This window comes from Sinohyriopsis cumingii, chromosome 2 (assembly GCF_028554795.1).
Source record: "Sinohyriopsis cumingii isolate HCF-2022 chromosome 2, ASM2855479v2, whole genome shotgun sequence".
Taxonomy (NCBI): domain Eukaryota; kingdom Metazoa; phylum Mollusca; class Bivalvia; order Unionida; family Unionidae; genus Sinohyriopsis; species Sinohyriopsis cumingii.
Genome location: NC_142962.1, coordinates 56,994,804 through 57,009,285, shown reverse-complemented (window position 1 = coordinate 57,009,285; position 14,482 = coordinate 56,994,804). Strand labels below are relative to the sequence as shown.

The 14,482-nt window shown below is 35.2% G+C and overlaps 1 protein-coding gene across 2 annotated transcripts in view; it reads right to left on the bottom strand.

Annotated features, from left to right (window-relative positions):
• LOC149804925 (N-terminal kinase-like protein) overlaps positions 1–14,482 on the bottom strand; it is a 75,252-nt gene that overhangs the window by 60,109 nt on the left and 661 nt on the right. For both annotated transcript variants that reach the window (XM_089945942.1, XM_089945943.1), the window contains exon 2: positions 7,910–7,969. In XM_089945942.1, the coding sequence (XP_089802068.1) occupies positions 7,910–7,969 (60 nt within the window). The remainder of the gene's footprint in view (positions 1–7,909; positions 7,970–14,482) is intronic.

The window sequence follows — 14,482 nt, the reverse complement described above, 5'->3', positions numbered from 1 at the left end:
CTGATAAATTAATGAAAAAATGTATGGACATGTGATCTGAGTAATTCTGACTAAAGAAAGAACAGAAACTGGCCTACAATTTGAGTTGTCATATCTTGCCTTGTTTTTGATAGATATGACTTAAACTGGTCCAGAAAAGAGCAATGTTTTGATAGCATAGTTCATGATAGTGTCAATAGCATAGTTCATGATAGTGTCAACAGCATAGTTCATGATAGTGTCAATAGCATAGTTCATGATAGTGTCAACAGTTTTATGGATATGGTCTGTATACATTGTACACATCGGGGCAAATGAGATTATTTTATGAACACTTTTCCTCGCTTTCTGAATAAAACCAGTTAGTGTTCCTCCATATTATGTAAAGAGGTGTATTCATCCGATCATTTTGACTGCAGTATTCATATCCTCATTCCACCATTCTGAGTATTTTATGTTTTGTTCTCTTTTCTTTGACTGGTACATGCTTATTCAAGGCTTGCTAAGTAATTCATCCCAAGTGTCAATCATATTACAGACCTTATGTTTTGAGGAGTGTGTTCACTCTTTTGCACTGTCATGCTCTTTAAATTGCTTCCAAGCAAAACAAAGATTTCCGGATGTTTTCTGAGTGAACTAATCAATTTTTGTCCCAGACTTCATGACAGTTACCTTTCTCAAATACTAATATGTTTACAGGTTCCACCATTTTGAAATATGATGTCATGTGCCATAAATGGTGATGTTCCATACACAATATGTTGTAAATATTTGAGTAGAGTGAATAATGCTCCTCAACACTACCAAGAAAGCTCTCCTGCTTTTCACATAACACAAACCCTAATATTAGTGACAATATCAAAAAGACAATGGAACCTCATCAATAATCAAACTCATTTATCAAAGGCAATCAAGAATCAAACCCACTTATCAGACAATGGAACCTAATCATCTAAGACAATGGAACCTATTCAAGAATCAAACTCATTTATCAAAGGCAATCAAGAATCAAACCCACTTATCAGACAATGGAACCTAATCAAGAATCAAACCTATTTATCTAAGACAATGGAACCTATTCAAGAATCAAACCCATTTATAAAAAACAATGGAACCTCATTAAGATCCTTGCAGAATAGTTCACAATTCTCATGATATCTAAAAATTTTTGCACTAGTGTAACCTTCAGACTGGTGGGTACATTTTCTTATAATTGATACAGAATAATGATTAGTAAAACCAATACATGGAACTTCATTATGTATAATCTTACCTAGATCTGAAGTCCGTAAGTGGTCTAAACATAAAGATGTCTTAGAGGTTCCTGTAGTGCTAGTAGGTGTGTTAATCAAGTACCTTAGTAAAAATAATTCACAATGCCTTTTTGCATCAATCTTTTATTCTATCACTTTAAACAGTATTTATAGCTGAAGTTTCACTTCATAATTGTTTTTTTATCCTCACTGCATTCATAGACTAGTTTAATTTTGTCATACAGTAGAATCTGGTGGACGATAAATAGTTCCAACTAGAATTGGTTATGTCTTCAACATAATCATTTGAATAACCAAGTCCTTGAGGTCATCTGAGTATAGATGATCCCTTTCTATGCATTTCATATTTGATATAACACACAATTAAACTCCTTCTGCCCCATTGTATCAACCAATTTTTCTACATGAGATTACATCTCAGAATTTCTGGTAAAGGTGGCCACATTTGTACAAGTTTAGAAAACTTTCATGACAGGGTTCTTTCTTTCAAATTTGTTAATATTTTTTAGAGGTTTCTAAGGTGTTTAAAAGATTTTCCCTTTTTAATAATGGTGGCCATATTCGATGGTGGATAAGTATTATTTTGTACAAAGCTTATAGATCTTTATTTTATGATGACCAGTGAGAGGCGAAGGTCATAACCCCACTTGACCTTGCATCCAGCAGGTAAGCTAAAAAACTGGTGTGCATTTTAGGCAGTCCACTATCAGCTCCTGTCTGTATTATTTTCAACTACTCTCAATGTGCAGACTTGCTATAACTGTAACAATGACCTCTGACCTTAAAGGAGACCAGAAACCAATGGAAATATTGGATAATAATAAAGGTACTATAGCAGTAAACCTTATTCTGAAGTATCATCTGCGACCGAAATGCCAATATTAAAATATTGGCCTATCTTCTAGGAGCTGAATTTCTGTGACCTGGTATGCAAAATTTCCGCGCCTATTCGGTTACTTTCGGGATGTGACGTCATAGTAGCGACTCCAGCAGCCCAAGTGGGAGTTGCCAGAGTAAAAGACAATACCGTTTTGCGTTGCTTACGGGTGTAATAAAACATTAAGAAAAGCCAGTGGACAACATTTTTTTTTCTTTTCCGAAAGATAAAGGCATACTGAAAGAATGGATACATTATTACAGACGAGTCGATTTCAAAGCAACACCATACAGCCCTATGTGCTCGTTACATTTCTCAAAGAACTGTTATGAGAGGGATTCTGAAAAAATGGCAGCTCAAGGATACGCAAATGCTAGGCTTAGACAAAAAGTTGGCTCTGTTCCAGACATAACGTTGAATATTTTAAATCCTGGGAAAAGTGTTGAACGTGCGAGTTACGAAAATAGGCAGAAGGCCGAGTAAGTGACCACAAAATGCAACAATCAATTCACAGATCTTTTATCTACACCAGCAGTGCTAAAAATAAATCGGATAGCCCGACACCCTGGGTCCCTCTGGTTTTAGTTCCGGCCCATCCTGTATTCAAAATGAGGTGCCCGTCAGGCTTGTCGAAACAAAAATTATTTGCCTGAGGAAACTTTGATCGCGCTGGTGAAATTAGTAAATGTATTTTCAAGATGTTGAGATGCATGCCTTAACACGGCACAATCTAAATCAAATCACTACTGTCCAAGGTGAAATTTAGATTTGATTTTAATCAAATGGAGGCTTTGCCAAAAATAATATTCTAAACCTGTCATGTTTCGAGAAAACACAATTTTCAGTAATCTTATAAAAATTACAAATTTAAAAAAAAATCATTGTATACATGTAGTATGTATAAACGGTAATCTGTAATGATTGGAACTGATATAAAATTATTCCTTGGGCAGTTTAAATAACAGCGATTAAAAGAAAAGAGGTCAAAGTTTCACATTAAATGGCTGACAATAGAAACTGGGGGGGGGGACTATTGACCCAACCCCTTGCCCCAATGTGCGAGCGCCCATGGGACGTACCTTTTCTCCATGTGATACGCCTTATTATTCCCCCAGGACAAGCCCATTTTGCATATTCTGGTCAGCTCTGGCTAAATTGCAAAATAGCTAAAGTTTTGATTTAAGTACGCAAACAATAAAGCCGATGTGACCGTTCCGGTGGCCTAGTGGTTAGAGCGTCCGCCTCGGATGCGGGAGGTCGTGGGTTCGATCCCCGGCCGAGTCATACGAAAGACTTTTAAAATGGTACTAACAGCTGCCTCGCTTGGCGTTCAGCATTAAGAGGTTAGTGTTAGGACTGGTCGGCCTGGTGTCAGGATAATGTGACTGGGTGGGACATCATGCTACATGTCTGCGGCATGATGCCCCAGTGCTAGACATCACTATAAACTGCCACATTGCAGACATCGTAGCGATATGACTGAAAAATTGTTAAAGCTACGTTAAAAATCAAAATCACATCACAATAAAGCCGATGTGACTGATGAACATATTCCATCCTTGCATTGATCTTGTGAAAAGGACTGCCCTTCGGACATACTTCAAAGAAACCCTGTTCGACAGTGTGTGTGTGTGTGTGTGTGTGTGTGTGTGTGTAAGCACCAGCAATTGATTGCCAAAATAAACGATGCCTATTTTGTTGTTACTTACGATGCCATGGACTTCAGGTTTAAGTCTTAATGCATGTAACACTGTTTGCTGAACAAAATATTTATTCAGAATTAGTTCTTTAGGGCCACATATACTGCATGGTATATTTTGTTTTATTCCTTTTAATTTAATTATGGTAATTAAACTTTACATATACGGTCGAGGAATGTCAGGTGTTAACTGGCCGAGTTTCTTTGGCGGAAATGGAGATGCGATTTTTGTTTGCAGAGAAAAGTTCACAGTGATCATTCATTTAAGCTAATTGGTGACAATTGTATTCTTTTAATTTTGTTATACTATAGTACTGTTGTAGTTGTTTAAAAACATCTGAATTTACTTGAATAATGTTTAATTTTCACGTTCTATTTACTGAAGAAGAAAAAAAAAAAAAAGAAAAAAAATGTTGTGTGATATTAATTATTTCGTCCAGTGCCGGATTTAGACGTGTGTGCGTGTGATTTGAATTTTTTACGTAGCTTTAACAATTTTTCAGTCATATCACTACGATGTCTGCAGTGTGGCAGCTTAGACTGTGGATTGCATACGTTATACCTATTTATAAACGGTTTGGGGTTGGTTTTTTCTTCTTCTGACAAATTAAAATTGACAGACATAATGTAATTATCGGGACTTTGCTGCGAAAAATTTAGAGATATTACGAGATCGCGATGTAGATGAGGAAATACCCCCAAAATCAGGAGGTTTTTCTCCCGGCTTGAGAGTTGACAGGTATGAACTGTCCGGGCTTGTGGAATTTCAGTCAGGGCTTGAGTTTATTTAAGTCACCTGCCCGGGGCCTGTGCCTAAAAAAATTCTTTTAACACTGACCAGTACAGTACATAAACTATTATATCAGACTGCAGATTCAAGTTTTGAATGTGCAACCCAAATGTGGTCTCCTTCCGTCTGCCTCGCTCGCCAATGTTGATGTTTGTATTCGAGGACTGGCTAGTATTGCGTCACGGTACCACGTGATCTGTCGTCTCATTAAAACTCGGAAAAACTCGGCAATTTACGGAATCGTGGTATCTTCCATGCAATAAAATCACTACCCGCTTACGATATTTAATTTATAAACATGTCAGTCGAATTAAAATCTGTAGAGAATTACATACGTAGAAGGAAAATTTTGATTTCTAGTCTCCTTTAAGACTACTGAATCTCTAGGTTTCTTTATTGGTCATGTAATTTACTCTACAACCAATGCTGTTCTTTCAGCCACAATAAGTCTAATCTTGGACCTTTAGACTACAAAAACAGGCCTCCTCCAAGCCTTAAGAGTAAATCTACCATAAACCATGGTTACAGAGTGTAGTCTAAAACCAAAGTTATCAAGCAAAAACTATATTTTTTTCCTCCATCAGCCACCTTGACATGTCACCTTTTGAGGCTAAAATCAAAAGGCTTTTTTCTTAACCAATGTTAAAGTCATCCACATACTTCGGAGAAGGTATATGGTCAACATAACTGAAAATTTTGTGCATAAACCATTTTTTTCTGTCAAGATAGGCTATACATGGCAGCCAGTATTAATGGTGGAGGAAAACCTGGGAAAATCCCGGAAAGAACCACCAACCCACAAGAAGCTACTGGCAAGCTTTCTCACATACCCACATAGGACAAACCTGAGACTCAAACCCACACAGACAGAGGTGAGATGGCAGTGATCCATAATGGTAAGTGCTTTAGACCATTTGGCCACCCTTTTTCTATCAGTCACAGTGACCTTGACAGTCTAACCTGAAATTGAGAGGCTTCTTCACTGCCCCAACCACATGCAATGAAAAATGTTTGGCCCAGGCTTGTGATGTAGAAAGCTATTTTCTTCTTTCATTCAGTGACTTTGACCTAAGTATTTTTTCCTTACCTCCCCTCCCCCCCACTTCAAACCAGCCAGAAAGTCTGGTCTAGATAAAGAAGCAATTTAATTTTGCAGAAACCACTCTTTTCTGTCACACTGATTTTGAACTTTGACCTATTGACCCAAAGACTGATAGGCTTCTTCCTTGCCCAAAGTGCAAGAAGTCCACAAAGTTTTTGGTAGCTAGAGATGGTGCAGAATTCAAGTTATTGTGAGGAAACCACTTTTCTTCATTCAGCAACCATACTCCAAAATCAAGGGTTTTCCTTATCCTAAGTGTATCTACAAAGTGTGGTAATTGTAAATGGTAGACAACTCAAGCAGGGTTGGCACTGGCTTTAAAAAAAAGTCATCACCAAAATATCGCCAACTTCAATATTTTGTTGCCAAATTTTAAAAAATGTCGCCATTTTCATAATACAGTTCTATCCATTTATTTCAACATCCTCAGAACCAGGGTAATATTGTCTGACATAAGAGGATGTTTAGATAAGTGGACGGGTAATGAAAATACATTGAAATTAGGCAGTCAAGTGAAATTTTTAAGTGACCTGTTGTCAGTGACTACGATTTACACTAAGAGAAAAAAAAAATGGAAAGTTTGAATAAATGAAATCAAGTAGCATGAAATGCACTTGTATCTTGAACTTACATTTGTTTAGTAAACTCCACAATGTCTTGAATAATGTACATGTCTATGAAAAATCCATGAATTCGAGGATTAGATTATATGTTAGAAAATTCATGTACCAGTCAAATCCCATTAGAAAACACAACATATATAATAATAATAATAATATTAATGAGGACTTGTATAGCAGCTAATCTTTAGAAGCTCTAAGCACTTTACAACATTAGACAACACCTATAACATAAAAAACACAACTCCAAAAGTTTCATCTTTTTCAAAGAGACTTTTGTCTTATTACATGGAACATTCTAGTCTTCCACCTTAAGCCTTACTCAGTCAGACCGAAATACCTTATGCAAAAAATAAGTGCATATTGTGTGAGAAGTACATTTTTACACATGGTTCTCTTCCAATGTACTGATAATAAGACGAGTCATGAGTTTTGTGATTCAAAATGCCAAAGATGCAAAAATGAAGAAAAATATCCCTCCAACATAAGACAAGAAAGGATGCAAAATACGGCGAACATTTAATTCATTATCCCCATTGTTAATCATTGCACGTTATGAGGTTGTACAAAACTTAAGAGCTCTATAAAGTCAATATTAATTAAAATACACAAAAGATGTAGTTCTAAAATGATACTAAATAATGTGGACTTTCAACCAGCATTTAAATAAACTGTGGGAAAAAAACTTAAGTTTTGAAACCTAATTGTTTTAAAAGGCCAAACATTTTGGAACTGGTATTTGTGTCCAAATCTGTCCAATTGTTTATCAGATATAGAGCAGACCTGTCTGAAAAAGGTAAAAGGCAGGATAAGTTTGAGACCTGGAGTAAAAAGAATGCAGGACATGAAAACAAGGGGATCCAATCTATTTAAAAAAATTAAGTACTATTATCACCCTTCTAGATCTCCACTGCAGCCAATGTGGGTATGTGAGAAAGCTTGCCAGTAGCTTCTCGTGGGTCAGTGGTTCTTTCCAAGTTCTTCCTCCACCACTAATACTGGCTGCCATGTATAGCCTATCGTGTGCTGAAAAATGCTGTTAAAACCCTACAACAACAACAAGATCTGCATTGACAAATTGAAACCACCTTTTATTCACCTGAGCATTTATCTAAAACAAAATCTCTCGAAACAAGTGCTTTGGAGGCACTGAGATGTAAATTTCCTAACATTTCTGGTAAATAAAGAATAAAACCTCCAGGGGTCAATGAATTAAAGAATAACTGATAAAAAATTGAGTTGAATATGATGGGGAGATAATAAAATCATTCTGTTGACCTGTTTAAAGTTTCCTGATTCTGGTGATAGATCAAGCAACCACATTATGGTGGTACATACAATTAAAAGTTCACCCAATTCATGAAGCAAAGAACTTTTGTAACAGTGCTTTTGTATGAGTCTGATGTTCCTCACAGCCTGCTTACTAATACTTGTTAACATGTATACCAGACCTGGTTCCTCTGAATGACAGGTCCTGAACCTACCACTCACAGACACCACAGTAATTTGAAGCTCTGATATGCCTGCAGAACCAGAAAGTTCACAACAAGCTCAAGATTCAAAGTTACCTGTGATTCACTGCTTCCTTTGAGATCAAAACAAAATACTGATACTTGCTCCCCTGTTCCCTGAAATTATATTAAAGACACCAAAATTCAGAAACATTCTAAAAATATATTCAAGATATTAAAAGTTGATACCATTTTAAAACAAAGCTCGGGATTAGTTTTAAATGTAGCAAAAGGGAGTGCCATATACATGTACATATATGATACATTAAACCCCCATGTGGTAAATAGTCTATTTCTTTCACGCTTTTATGAAAAACTCTTTAATTGGCCTTCTGAATCTAAAATGATTACTATACATAAGTACTATACATAATGTACTAAGTACTTTAAGTACTGGGTTAAAACAGCTCAATTAGATGCACAAATCAATTTCGGGATTTTTTTTTTTTGAAATTTGTCTTTTACCCTAGGGGGAAAAAGTACTAGAGTCAGCAACAAAAAACTGGGAAAGTTGGCAGACCAGTTACACACATAATTTTCTTTTGGGCCTTAAAATGTTTTTAAACATGATATATATTATTTTGTCTTAAATATAATTACTGTACTAAACACTAAAAGTACTGGGCTAAACCAGTTCAATTAGATGCACAAATCAATTTCTGGATTTTTTCTTCTTTTGAAAGTGCTAGGGTCAGCAATGAAAAACAGAAAGTCGGTAGACTCAATACAGTGTTCTTTTTGGCCTTAAAAAAGAAAATCTTGGTGCAAACTAGATTTAATGTGACATCTCTTTACTGAATGGAACTGGACATAATAATGTTTGTATGGAGATACATAAGTGTGATATGAATGTATTAGTGTTCAATGTCACCTCAGCACAATGATGGCCATATGGTGATTTAACACCAATTTTTTTTTTTTAATTATGGCACACATAATGCAAACATGAAATACGTAACAACAACATAAACTATTAATGGTACTGATCTCAACTTTATGTAAAATGGTAGATCAAATAAAAGCTAAAACAAGATAAATTTCTTAAAACATAGTCAACAATTTTTTTATAATCTGTATTCCCTAAAAAATTCAGATATCCTTGTGGTTACATCATCATGAAGATTCTGCATTGATTTCACATCAAACTATTTCTATCTCATTTTGGTGTAGTTGACAAACTCTGTAAAAATGTGTTCCACTAACAGGGGCAATAAAGTCTAACTGTTGGGAAAAATATCCAGTTGATGTCATACTTTCTGGGAAATGTACCACAGGACTAAAAGGTCCAGATCACATATGCTTATTTGCAATAGTCCTCATTTACCTAAAACACTACAACTGTCCTGGTACGTCACCCCTGATTTCACCTCTTAGCATAGTCAAAACACATTCTCAACTAGGTCAGTGGATACTAAGAGTTGGACAAACCCCCTACTGTAAAAGTGGGAGAAACAAAATGTAACTGTTCTTACTTGGAATCCAACCAGTCATATAATGTACGACTAGCACGAGTGGTGCTGTTTAACATGTTCCCAGACACAAATTTTCAATAGCTTGCAAACTTGCAGTCCATATTAACACTGCTCCAAAGATTCAAGTCTAACTGCCTGAAACAGACTATTCTTACTTTGATGGAATCTAATCCATGTTCAGTGAAGTGGATGCATTTTCATGAGCCACTGACATACATTTGAGCTGGATGGAATATGATCATTACAGAACAATGCAAACATTGCTTAAAATAAGGTCTGTTTCTTTAATGAAGAAAATCAAATCACTTTCATCAACATTTGCGTGTGATTCATGCTGGTTTCGGTTTCTTTGCTTTTCTTGAAAAAAGCTACTATCTGTAGTTGTGTTTCAAGTGCGGGAATGAAATAAGAGATGATATTGGAATAAAAAATGGAATCAGACAAAATAAAAATAGATCAAACTTAAATAACAAAATCAAAAGTAATCTAAAACAAATAATACAGCCAGATGAAAGAAAATTAACTGAACTTGTATGCATTGTTCAGTGCTCACAGAATTTTTTTGTAGGCAGTGCAGTCCCCAGGCTAGTGACTTAAATAAACTCACAAGCCCTGACTGAAATTCTACAAGCCTCAACTCCAATTTCCACTTGCCCAAAATTTCCCCTTTTTTAATATTCTCACACAATGGCTAAAATTTGAATAAAAATTCAATAGGATTCAAAGAGGTTTGAAAGTTATGCAAATGTCATTAGTGTTTATCGCTATGATGGCATGCTTCACAAAGTAAAACTCTGTCAACCAAGAATTTGGAAATTTAGTTTTGTTGGACTCTGCTAATAGCTAACCTAATTGGCTTCAAAAATGAATTACACTTTAACACTATTCCAACAAATGAAATGATCATGCTTTACATTCTATTTATGCAGCAAAACCGACTTCTAACAAAACCTTGCCACTGTTCACAAACTTGTCAAAAATATAATACATATGGCTTAAACATTCTGATTCAAGGCAATAATATATAATAACTTTTGTTCTTGTACACGCATCTAGCATCTCTTTAATTTAGCTATAATGATTGTTCCTGATCCTACCTATGCAAATTAGCACAATGGGATCATCCACTGCAGCTTTTAAAGACATTCCACTAGCTATTGTCAGCCAATTAATGTGAAATGGTGGTTTTATACCTGACCTCTTTGCCTTTAATTGCCACTATTTAAACTGACCAAGGAATAGCATTTTATCAGCTTCAATCATGACTGTTTACCATTTACACATGCTAAATGTAATAGCCATATACTGAAAGTGGTGCTGGGATTTTTTATTTTGTATTTTTGGGGGTAGGGGGTAAGATTATTTAAAATTGTGCTTTCTCAAAAAACGACCATGTCAGGGGGGTTGGAAGTACAAAATTGTAATTTTTGCATGACGCAGCAAGCTTGGCTTAAAATCAGATCTCAATTTAATGTAGGTCAGTGGTGATCTGATCTAGATTGCATCATGTTATGGCTGGTTTGTCAACATCTTGAAAATGCATTTACACATTTCATCAGTACAATCTCAGTTTCCTCAAGCAAATTCAAATTTTTGTTGACAGGCCCAATGGGCACCTCACAATCCATTACAGGCCCAATTTAAAATTAGAGGAGTCCCAGGCTACTGGATTTTATGAGCACTGATTGTTGCAAAAAAAGTTAACAAGAAATTGAAACCAATGAAACTTATAATAAACCAGAAGAAAAAAAAAACAATATCATGAAGGGTTAAGAGTGCTTAAAAAGGAACAGTTCTAACCTATAGGAAACCAAACAAATAATCACAAAAAGACGAGTCATGTATATAGTATTTCTCAGTAACCCAGCAACAATGCAGACCCATGTATTTATCGTTATTCTGTTTATTGTTATTCCCACCAATGTTTAAGTCTAGATAAATTGTACAGTGGTCAAGGTACCAGGCAATGTGGCTAAGTCACCTATAAATACACATATTGCCTTAATGCTCTGTTTGGAAAGCGGAAACAACTTTGCCCTGTGATTCTTTAGACATACAATGAGTAACAGTAGTTTATGACTTTTGAGATGCTCTCTTACTGTAGCCAGATATCAAGGCTGGTTTTGACATTGTGTTGTAGCCCAATGCAAAAATAATGTAATGTTGATACCAACTGTGCAGGCAAACAAACTCTTCCACAGTCCAGGTGTGTAATTTAATAACCGATAATAAAACCATAAATTTTCAATCCTATCAGTGGACTGTTGTAATGAAGCTAGAAAGTGAGTGGTTATATTAAGAAAATCCCTCTTTATAAAAGTGCTCTCACGTTATGCAAGGTACCATACATGCTCTCGACTTTGTCGATTCAGTTGGAATCTTCTTGTATTACATTATTTGTGACAATTCAGATAACTTTATTATCTTTAATGTGTTTATTTGCAACATTTTTAGAAGGAACGAAAATTACTCTCTTGTGGAGTAGTAAAATTTTCGAAGTAAAATCTGTTAACTTTTTAGAAAGTACTCTAAAAATCAGTAGTTACATTCATCTCTGATTTGGGGATTATCAACTATCAATAGTCCTATCATATCTGATTTGGAGATTATCAAATATCAATAGTCAGAATGATCTCTGATTTGGTAATTATCAAATGTCAATAGGCACAGTCATCTCTGATTTGGAGATTATCAAATAGCAATAGACACCATCATTTCTAATTTCGCGATTATCAAATATCAAGTCACAGTCATCTCAGATGGGGGGATTATAAAAAATACCAAAAATAATAGTCATTTTGAATTTGGGGATTATCATATATCATTAGTCTGTCATCTTTGATTTGGGGATTATCAGTAGGCACAGTCATCTCTGATTTGAGGATAATTAATTGCACCATAGTTGCCTCGAATTTCAATGATGTAGGAATCAATGTTTATTGCTCAAGTGATGTTGACTTCATTTAAAACCTCGTTGTGAAAATCTGACATTGGTATGCTAGAGTATACTGATTTTGTATTGGACAAGGTCATGTGTTGAAAATGTATGTGCTCTATGCACTATTTACATCATGTACATCTAAAAAAGTAAAAATGTGAATCAGATAACTTCTTCATTGCAAATATAATGTGTCAAGCTAAATGTTAAATTCATTGTTGGATTTGTGATGGATGGCGTCATTGTATTCTCTTTCAAAGTTGTTTGTGAACTTTTGTCATGAAACTAAAATTATTAAAAAAGATATGAAAAAATTGGTTGCTTTAGCATAGAGTTTCCTGTTTACAGTTGAAATAATCATTTGCTTAAAAATATGTATAATCACCATTATAACCTGTTGAGAAATAAAGAAAAGGGGTAAAATGGAGCCATGTGTATCATTGTATGAAAGCTCTCTTGTCCACCTTATGATGTTTTTAATATACATGCACATTTAGTTTATTATTATTTCCAGTGGAATGTACACTTTTGTGCCAAATTTAGGCAAATCATTGTGAAAGGTTCTACACACAGTGTGTAAAATACAGTATTATAACACTATTTCTTTGTCTTATTTACAGGTTGGAAAACTGCTAGAGGCAGACGAATACCAGAAAAAGATAGTCCCATGTGTAGTTAAGCTATTCTCTTCCACTGACAGAAATACAAGAGTAAAACTTTTACAGCAGGTAGGATATTAGTGTATTGGAATGCCTGTAACTCATTTTATTCCATTTTTGCAACATTAAAACCATCAAGAGATATTTTGAATGGAAGTTTTAAAAAAAAAAAACAAGAGAGTGCCATGGGATGTTGTCTGTCATCCATCCATTAAACAGATGCTTGTTATTGCTTCTCTAGACCATCAGGAGGATTGTCTTGAAACTTAAACTTGCACATTCATATTGAGGTTTAGTTGGTGACTCTTTACTCTAGCAATCCCAGAAAGATAAAAATTAGTCTTCATCCATCATTCATCATCCCACGTCTGTTAGTCTGTTAGTATAAGTTTAGCTCCTCTCACTTCTCCCTATTCTGATCAAAATTGTATCCCTGAAATTCATGTCTAGCTTCATCCCTGTTGTAGTAAAATATAATGGCAACATACAGCACAACCCACTGGGTTACTGGCATTGATCCAAACAGTTCTGGACATACAACCCATGGACATGAAAACATCATTATTATTCCATACAACAAATTTACAACTGCCTTATAAAGAAACACAAAACATATCATGACAACACTTAAAACTGACAAAAGGAAGTGCATTAGAAAGCAATTTTAAAGGAAACATAAACAAATATACCAGTACCAATACGTGATGGACATGAGGACGTACTGTGACAGTACATCCTCGTGTCATTCACATATAGCATGTGTGTGTACTTCATATAAATGCTGGAATGAAACAATGAAACCCGTACAGATTAATGGAGCATCCCAAAAGATGTAAACTACTGGTACTCAGTGTACATTTAAAATATCACACAGTGAAGTTGTTTTTGCTATCTCAACAAGGTACAGAAGAAGGCAAAGTTTACATTTTTTAGGTAACTTTGTTACCTACTTCACCTGGTACCATGACCCCCAAGATAGATTTGTATGCATCAAATGTGCCACTATCAATTTATGAGAATGGACCTAGATGAGTCCGGCAAAGCAAATAAAGATCTGTTTGTCCCTGATCTATTATGTTGACATTTAGAAATCACATTTTCATATTCGAGTCGAAATGTGGGATGTTTTTGTATTCTTTATGAATATCACTTTTCTTAATTAAAGTATGATTGTTCTTTCTTGATACAAAATGGATTTTGACCCAAAATAATGCATGATCCAATATTTACAGAAATGATGTATCATTGCACAGAATTACCTAACAAGCAGACTTGACCGACATGGTGGTATAAAATATATATATATATATATATATATATATTCTCTTTCTTTCAAAAGATAAAGACCGATCACTGATGACTGCTGGATGTCTATAATGCAGGCATTGGCAGACTTTTAGCTCTGATGTGTCAGGTCCAGTCATTTGTATAATGCTGTATGCCAAATCATAATTGGCCTTTTAATTTCATTATCGTTTGTAGTATAAACAATACAACTCACACCGCAGGCCTTTACAGTCTTTGTGCCACAGACTGCTGACACTTGCTATAGTGGCTTGTA